General features: G+C 44.9%; 1 protein-coding gene across 1 annotated transcript in view; it reads right to left on the reverse strand.

Moving 5' to 3' along the window:
• LOC147017910 (AF4/FMR2 family member 3-like) overlaps positions 1-9,250 on the reverse strand; it is a 188,528-nt gene extending 179,278 nt beyond the window's left edge. Inside the window, exons 1-2 of the mRNA XM_085899923.1 lie at positions 9,098-9,250; positions 3,917-4,026 (exon numbers count right to left, since the gene is read on the reverse strand). Of these exons, the coding sequence (XP_085756049.1) occupies positions 3,917-4,026; positions 9,098-9,250 (263 nt within the window). The remainder of the gene's footprint in view (positions 1-3,916; positions 4,027-9,097) is intronic.
• Between the last annotated feature and the right edge of the window lie 512 nt (positions 9,251-9,762).

The raw sequence follows: 9,762 nt of genomic DNA on the forward strand, positions 1-9,762 counted from the left end.
CCTGCTGAGGGCCTGCAATCTCTGATTGCTCTTTTTCTTCATTAATTGTTAGCTTTTAATTTAAGGGAAAGCCGTCTTCGGATAATATGTGAAGCAATGTGTAGCAGAAGTTTCCAACATTAGCCATTTATTAGTAGTGGGGCAACTTAGCATAACAATTGTGCTTTTTATGAGGAAAGGTCTCACTATCTTCTAGGTCAATCTTCGAGGTCAATCACTATCTTCTATCAAGCTTCTAGGTCTCACTATCTGCCATGACCTTTCCTGGGAAAGTCACATTTCCAACCTCGCCTCAAAAGCCAGTCGCCGACTGGGAATCCTCCGTCGTGCTAAGTCCTTCCTCGGCCCTCTTGAGCTCCTGACCACTTACAAAGCTTTTGTCCGTAGCCTGATGGAGTACTGCTCTCCCCTCTGGGCTGGTGCTCCTGCCTCCCACCTTTCTCGGCTTCACGCTGTCGAAACCAGGGCATTTAAGATCATCGGCATCTCCCGCAATGAAGCTGAGTCTTTGGGCCTCTCACTCAATCACCGCAGGTTGGTCGGTGGTCTTTCTGTCTTCTACCGACTCCTCTCCAGCCTTGCCCCCCTGCTCTCTCTGCGATTTGTCCCCACCACATTTCCACAGGGCGCTCAAGGTCCGCCAACAACCCCCTTCTGGTAAAACTACCAAAATCACGAATCACTGCTCATCTTCACTCTTTCATTCCTCTTTTTTCCCGCCTTTGGAATAAACTTCCTCACTCTATTCTTTCCCATTCTTCCCCCCAGGCTTTCAAAACAGCTGTTCACCACCACCTCTTATCTTCCCCCATCCAAATCCTCGATCTTTTCTACCCCCGATAATCCACCCAAGCCCACTTCCTTCATTTCTCCTGCTTTCCTTCCTGAAAGTCCCTGAAATGTCCATCTTCTCTTCGCCATGTTCCCCGTACAATCCCCATCCCTCTCCCTTCCACAGTTCACCTAATGTGTCTGTTCCCCACTGTTTTGTCCCTTCCACTCCCGCCCCTCTTGTCTCATGCCTCCTTGCTGTGAGTTGTGTGTTAGCTCTCATACGAGCCTCGACCAAGGTATACAAAAAAAAAAAAAAAAACCCACCAAATTTGGCACACTAGTAGCCTAACATATTATGAACAGATTTGGATATTGGGCCATCTCAAAATTTTTTATGGCAGTGGAAAATGGCTGCCACAGCCATCAGCAGCTGAATTTGAGATGGCCCAATATCCAAATCTGTTCATAATATGTTAGGCTACTGGTGTGCCAAACTTGGTGCTTTCCTCACAAAATGCACAATTGTTATGCTATATTTAGCTAAGTTGCCCCACTATAGAGCAAAAGAGCTTCGATCAACTGAAATATATATTTATCAACCGAAAGCCAAGAACAGTCAGTTATATCCACTGATCCACGACGTGTGGCTGATGTTGAGTGTTCATGAATGATCAGAGAAAAAAGCTTTTATCCAATGGAAGATATATATTTCTCAACTAAAAGTGAATAAGAATATTAAGCACCTCTTTTGATATAAAATAAAGTTGAATTGATATTTATGTTGAACATAAAATAAAGTTTTTGCCATTGAGGTCCAACACAGTGTTGCCCGATGCAATGCTGGGCCAACCCTCCATCCCATTCCCACAAGGGGATGGGGCAGGGAAGTCCCCCACTACACCCCCCTCAAAACACTGGCACCTCGTTCAGGCTTGGCCCATACCACCACACGAGTCTGAAGGTTGTGAAGGTGCTCAAAGATCCAGAGGATTGGTGCCTGGAAGTCAACCCCCCTGGCCGATTTCCACCGGGTCCGAAGGTACTGAAGCTGCCTCACAACCCACCCTGTGATGGTTCTCGGTGCAATGCGCCAGTACTTCACGGGAACTGCACCCATCATTAGGATGTAGTGTGGTAGTCCATGGCCCAACAGATCATCATTCAATATTGAAGATTATATGGCATTCCTGGGAAGCGAGGAACCGAACCGCTGTAAGGCATTTGGGTCAATCATGTAATCAAATAGGAGTGGGTAAAGCCATTGGAAAAGTCTGACTCTGCCATGGCACTCCACCCACCGCCAGCCAGGGACAAGCAAGCCAAATCAGCATCCCAACGGGAGACGTAGGTAAGCGAAGCTTCCACAAGCCATGTGCCCGAAGCTGCCCAATTGGTGAGAAGCATACAGGAGTAAGCCCTGGGATCTGGCCCATGAGGCTGGTCCAGGGTGAACCACCTGGAGTACTTTGGTGACATGCACAGTGCAGTAGGGGTGCCAATTTGTGAGGTCCCAGGCCACGGGCCTGAGCACAACCCATCAGGGGAGGTCGTTTCTATGCTCCGCTAAGCGGAGCCTCATACTGACCAATCCCTTGAGGGAGAATATACGGGCCCAGCAGCTGAAAGACATCGCACGCTGGTGCACCTACACACGTTACAAGTTCAGAGGGAAGCTCTTGCTCTTGCAGTTCCGACCAGTCCAGTTTGTAAATCTGGGCTGTCATCCTCTGCAGGGGACCCATTGAGCGCTGGCCTGACTCTCCCAGCGCACCGAGAAAACATATTTTGTGGAAGATGCTGCAGTGCATTGATCGGAGGTGCTTTCTCGCAGAGAAGCGGCCACCCGAAAGGGTGACTGCCTCTATGTCGGCTCGCTCCACCGATGGAGACCAGGCCACGACCAGGTCGTCCCAACAGATTCGGAATGGCTGAGGGGCTCATGAGCCATGGTCATCGATTTGCCCAAAATCTCTTCTCGAAGATGTTATTGCAGACTGTTCCCACCAGAGGTGTATAATGTTGAGGATGGGCCCATAGAGTGGGAGGCCCATTAGGACCCCCCCCTTACTCAAGGCCTCTTCCCCATCAGGCCACTTTACCATCTGTGGTCCAAAGCCGAGAACCCCGGCCCGCGTCATCCATTCTGGAAGACTCAGCCCCTCCGCGATCCCCAATCAAACAGCCTTACAAAGGTTGAGAGGGAAGAGGTCCGTGGCAGAGGTCAGATCTGCAGAGGATGAAGGGATATTAAGGATCGGTTCTGGTAAATGAAAATAAATAGGCAAGGAATGCAGAAACACCAACCATATTGGGCCATCATGATCACCTTCACACCTGTGCCAGTGCTCAGTCCTTCCTCAAAGAGGCTAGGACTTGGGTATGGCAAGTATGCAGAAGGGCGACAAGGCCTCCCAGGGCCCATGTCACGATATGGGCATTCCAGCCCTGTTCAGGAATCACGATTACCTCGGCCCTCGGCGGCGTGTCGAAGTCCAGCCCTAAAAGGAGCTGGTTCCACATCTGAGCAGCCAGAATAGAGGCTAGCCAATCGGCCAGGTCGACAACTTCTGGTGGGTCACCATTCCACTCTGCAGAGTCACTTATATCCATTCAGGAACATTGTGCTCTCATTCAGGAAGGCAGCGAGACTGCCTTGCCCCCTGGATTTCTCCAGGCAAGAGCCTGAGGTCAGAGCAAACAAATGCGGCTGAATGGGCGTGTTATTACGAGAAGCCCACAGGCGTGAAAACTTCCGTGCATCCAACAATAGGCTGGGGGCGGTCATGTGATCCTCAAGTAGGGCTGATTTGTGCTTCTTCAGTGCTTCATTCTCCACTGGATGCCATTTTGGTGATGCCAATAACAAGGACCTACCCAAATAGGAGAATGCCAGGAATGCATCTGGCATCCTACAAAGGTAATCAAGGTCCCTGCAAAACAGTCTAAGCGGCACCCTCCTGCAAGTTTCCCCAGGTGGGTGAAAACCCACACCATGGCGCAGGAAGCAGCCGCCTTGACCTGCCTCGCGACGGGTGTACGACCAGTGGAAACAGCACGAGTGTGGACGAGCCACCAGACGAGATGTTCAATGGTGAAACGGACTATGCGGCCACCACGATGACGCATGCTGACAGTAACCTACCGACTATGAGCGGCTAGGAGGACCGCGAGTATCGACGACCAGCACTCATCAATAAAACTGATGGAGGTGCAGCACCGATCTCGGTCCATGTGATCAATTTGCATGCGGACCTGGTGTAGGGAAGGGAGAAAGGGGAGGAGACTGAGCTAATGCTCGAAACACCAGATGCACACTCTCCACTACCATTACCTCTCCTCTCCCTTCCACCTCTGTCCCCCCCAACCACTCCCAAGCCGCTACCGCAGGAAGCAGGTATTTCTAGTGTTACAAACACACACACACACACACACACACACACACACACACACACACACACACACACACACACACACCAAGTAGTAATAAACCTCAATGATAAATTCTAAATTTGTTTTAACATTCTCATTGAATTGGGCAGGCACAATTTCCAGATGGACATCATCTCTTTCTCGATAAATCACAATAATTGCTCATCATATGGGTTGAAAATCTAATTTATAATAGTATCAAATAATCCAATCTCAGATCTAATATAGATATATATATATATATATATATATATATATATATATATATATATATATATATATATATATATATATTTCTAACCACTGACTCACTCACTCACTGCTATTAAAGTGAGTACCTTCCAGGTGAGGTCGAAAGGTGAAATTTTGTGTGCCGACGGACATCGAAGCCGATACATTTGGAAAAAAAAAAATCACAGAACCATCGAAAAGCATCGGTAAATGAAAATATAAATAAATGAAAAATCAAATGCAGGTGAGCAACCCGAGAATGGGGAAGCACGGTTCGTATGCTTACACAATGTTTTAGCACACCCCGCGAGTAATCTAATAACCCTAATAGACAAAAAGCATTGGGATGAAGAGTCAAAAGGTGTAAATTGACAATGAGTGACAATTAATGACGTAGACACACTGCATTGTCCACCTGTACATTAGAAATGGTCTATCATTCCATCTCCATATGGTAGATCCATGCTGCTAAAGCAGCTTCTTAGCAAGGATTACACCAAATGGTTTGCCATTTCCTTCCCAGTGGTATTTAGGGCAGGAATTTGGAGTTTGCCCATGATGCCAGCAAGATGTCAGCTACTCTTCCCATGGGATCTTGAACATCCAACAGCAATCCATGTTGGCAGACGTCTACATTATTATTTCACGATTTTCCTTTTCTCTGAATATTGCACTAAATGTATAAACAGCTTTTAGCCAAAAAGAAAGAAAAAAAAACACCAAGTTGATAATGTCAGTTCAAATCAAACAAACTTCTCTCAAGGAAAGAAAGTACAGTCATCACAGGGGACAAGAGAGTGGGGAGAACAAGTAACAATGATTAAGCCCCCACTGAGCTGCAGCTGTTAAAAAACATGTGTTCATGATCCAGATGACAGAGTGAATGATAAAAATGAATGAGAAAAGCAAGTTTTAGAGAGGGAAAGGGTGGGTGTGAAGAGGAGCGAAGTATGAGATTTCCAGTCACTTGCGTGGAAACGTTCATTGCAAGCAGTCCAAGAATCTCCCTTCTCCAAACCTGCATGGCTGTCAGCTTCTGGATGGTCAACTCAGCCCTGTTGCAGTCTCAAGGTACCCGCTTCGAGCGGTTTGGTGAAATCACCTCATGTATATTCCAGAAATCTCATGGAGATGCAATGCAGAAGGTATAACCCAATGCCAATGCAAAGCAAATAATTTACCTTACACAGAAGCTTGTTTTTGCATGAATGGTAAAATGTGCAAAAATGCACACAGAAGAGGGGGTTTTTTTGGACACAAAGGGAAAGATCATGGAAAAGCTAAAACACAGAATGGATCAGGACACAACTGAACAAAAGGAACAGTAGAAAGAGGGGGGGGACACCAAGAGCAGGTTGGGGGACAAAATAAGAGGGAGACTTAGGATGTGGGGAATAAAAAAGGGATGTGGGGAAGAATGAGGGCTCGGGGAGGACGCATGGGGTGAACAAAACATGCGGCTGATTGTTTACGTTTGCTCCGATCCCCTCTCGGTGGGGGGTTGGGGACACAAGATTTGGGAGCAAACACAGATTTGAGACAACCAGTCTTGTCACGAGCGGAGTCGGCTGTGATGCCATTTGAAGAGAGGGAAGGGATGGAAAGGGGGAATACATCACAGACAGACTTAACAAGATGCGACCAAGTTTTAGAGGAGGGAGACATCCTTCCCTGTCATGCCCAACTGCTCCTGGACTCTGTGCCTTTTGCACCTGAGATAATGGAGAAGGTTCTTTCAACCCTCAACTCTGACTCTGCTACTGGACCGGACAGCATCAGCTCACATGTCTTAAAAACCTGTTCTGCTGCTCTTGCACATCCTCTCTCTGCCCTTTTCACACTAACATTTGTGTGAGGTTATTTCCATCTGCTTGGATATTTGCTAACATCACTGCACTACATAAAAAAGGAGCCAAAACCGATCCCCTTAACTATGGACTTATCAGCTTACTTCCAATCATCAACAAGGTCACGGAATCCATCATCGCAGTTGATATGAAATCCTTCCTTTTCTCCAACAAACTAATCTCAGATCACCAATTTGTTTCAGTCAAGGTCACTCCACTTTGGACATGCTTCTTCGACTCACCCAACAATGGATGGAGGCCCTCAATGTCAGACATGAGTTCAAGACTGTCTCTCTGGACATATCTCGTGCTTTCGAGCTAGTCTGGTATCCTGCCTTGCTCTCCAAACTGTCTGCCTCTGGTATCCAAGGCCAACTCCACACATGACTGACTGCCTTCCTCTGCTTTCGTAGTTAACACGTGACACTCAACGGAATCCTTTCATCTCCTGTCCCTGTTAAGGCTGGAGTGCCCCAAGGCAGCGTTCTGGGCCCAGTCCTTTTCCTGATCTTCATCAATGATCTCTCTGACTCTCTGGAAAATCCTCTTTATCTATTTGTTGATGATTCCACCCTCTGCCGTAACATCCCTCATCCTTCAGACAGGAAGGTAGCAGCCTCTTCCCTCTCTTCAGACCTTGGGGTGGGGAGAAATCACAAGCTGGTCAAACACTTAGAATATGTCTTTCAATCCTGACAAATATCTCTATCTCGACCTCTCTCTTTTTCTACAAAAGGACCATCTGGCAATCCTCCCTTCCCCCCCCCCCCATCTACTTTCTTTACAATCCTCTTGAGGGGGTTCAGTCATTCAAACTTCTGGGTATCACTATCAGCCATAATCTTTCTTGGGCAAACCACATTTTAAAGTTGACCTCCAAAACCAGTTGCCGACTGGGCATCCATCCTACATCATACAAAGTCCTTCCCTGGCACACCTGAACTCCTATCCATCTACAAAGCCTTCATCTGCAGATTCATGGAGTACTGCTTTTCCCTCAGGGCTGGCTCCCCTGCCTCACGTCTTGCTCAGCTTGACGCTGTATAAACCAAGGCCTTCAGGATCATTGGAATCTCCCGCGCTGAAGCCGAGTCTATGGGTTATCATTTTACCATCACTCTAAGCTGTCAAGCCTGAGTTTGAATCCTGACCCAGCTATAAACTGTCATCCCGGTGTTTCATCGGTGTGTGCCATCCCTCGGATGGACGTTAAACTGAGCGATACGTCCGCCAGCATTAGTTGGTGGACTTCAAAGAGCATACAGTGTCTTTCACGAAGAGTTAGCGAGCAATCACCGGCACCTTAGTCAAATTACAAATTCCTGCTCTAACTACTGCTGGGAAGGTAATGGCAAACCACCCTTGCTAAGAAACTGCTTCGACAGCACCAACGCTCTGTAGCAGAGTATGGCACATCAGAATCCGAATATTAATCTAAATCTATGTTCACTCAAGTGTACTGATTTATTGTTTGGCTGTATGAAAATTACCAGAGAGTTGGTGTCAAAGCCACCCAATGCTCGCCTGTATACATTTATCGTTTTTAAAAGACTAGTCTAATAATATTTTTAATAAAGCATTGCAGTGAAGTCTGATCCAAATAATTTTAAAGCAATATATGTATTTGTATATTGTAATCAGTAAAAAAATAGTGTGGTATATAAAAACATTAGAAAGAAAATAACTTGCACCAAAAACTTTAACGTTGATGTGCTACAAAAAGTTAACTTCAAAACAGGTCAAAAATTTAAAACATTTGAAATTATTTTTTAATTTCAACTTCACTACATGAATAATATACCCCAAAGGAACCTCCATGCCAAATATCAGCATCCTAGTACACATATTAATGAATGGCAAGCATCTAAATAACTTGCACCAAAAACTTTAACTTTGATGTGCTACAAAAAAGTTAAGTTCAAAACAGGTCAAAAATTTCAAACATTTTAAATTATTTTTTAATTTCAACTTCACTACATCAATAATATACCCCAAAGGAACCTCCATGCCAAATATCAGCATCCTACTACACATATTAATGAATGGCAAGCATCCAAATAACTTGCACCAAAAACTTTAACGTTGATGTGCTACAAAAAAGTTAAGTTCAAAACAGGTCAAAAATTTAAAACATTTGAAATTATTTTTTAATTTCAACTTCACTACATCAATAATATACCCCAAAGGAACCTCCATGCCAAATATCAGCATCCTAGTACACATATTAATTGAATGGCAAGCTTCTAAATAACTTGCACCAAAAACTTTAACATTTTCACGCTCATGCTCACGCCAGGGGTATCGCGATAGCTCTCTGTTCTTCGAACAGGTGAGCTAAAAAAAACTATGTCCATTCGCTTTTGCAACCTCTCCATATTATTGGGATGCACCCTTACAGGCTCAGAGCTTCCAGGAGTAATAGATGACCATGAAAGTATGAACAAAAATAATGAACACAATAAAGTGAATGATGTTGGTTTTACCTGCAAAAATATTATGCCGATTAACCTGTTAGAGATGGAGATCAAGCCATTAAAGGGGATGGTGTATGGATCTCATCTTTGTAGCAGGGTCACAGCCAAGATATAAAGAGTTGCTGCCTTGTCATTTCTTCCCGTCTTATACACCAATATTTACCTTTGAGCCTTCTGCACATTCAGAAAATTCATCAATTTCATTGTCCCCAAATAATTATCCAAATCTTGGTCAATAGACGCGACACTGACCACTTTCCAGATGACTGTGCCAATATTTCCATGGACGACCAGAAGTGGTTTAAAGAAGATGGCTATAAATGACATGTGGTAAGCACTCACTTTTTCGATGGCAATAAAATCGAGCTGAGTTGTCAAGCTTAGAGTGGCCACACTTGGTGGACCAATATGGCGAAAAAGCGTGTTGAGCCTTTGTTTACCAATGAACTCGACAAATGAAATCCACTTAGTGTGAAGCATCATCTCCACCATCATGCCATTATATTTATCCTGCCTTGTTCTTTTCTGTAATTTGGAAGATAGACTTTAAAGATGCCTAATTTGATGTGATTCGTGTAAGCATTTGCAAACACTTTTGTTGCTGATTGCAACCATCACGTTATCCAAAATATGAAGCAGGATGGCAAAACAAAAAAAACCCCCAGCATTACAGTATTGCGTTTCCCCTCATCCACAGTGCCATAGTGTATTACAGTAAGTGGACCAGCACACTGTAGTTAATGTCATCTTTCATATCATTGATAATTGATAACTTGGTAAGGAAAGTGCATTGTGTGCACCTGACGACGAAATTACAAGCATTGACAATATAAAATTAAGATTAGCCTTTGGGTTCAGGTCACCATTGAGATTAGTGAAGAGTGATCTGTCGTTGGTGCTGCATGGAGTTTTCTTAGTAGGTGAGCTGTATTACTGGAGTTGACATCAACGTTAGGGTTAGGGTTCAGGTGGGGTCAAGGTTACTGCTGGCATTGAAGGCATTAACT

The sequence above is a fragment of the Eptatretus burgeri genome, chromosome 10 (genome assembly GCF_056783735.1).
Source record: "Eptatretus burgeri isolate ZD-2024b chromosome 10, Ebu_testis_v1, whole genome shotgun sequence".
Classification (NCBI taxonomy): Eukaryota; Metazoa; Chordata; class Myxini; order Myxiniformes; family Myxinidae; genus Eptatretus; species Eptatretus burgeri.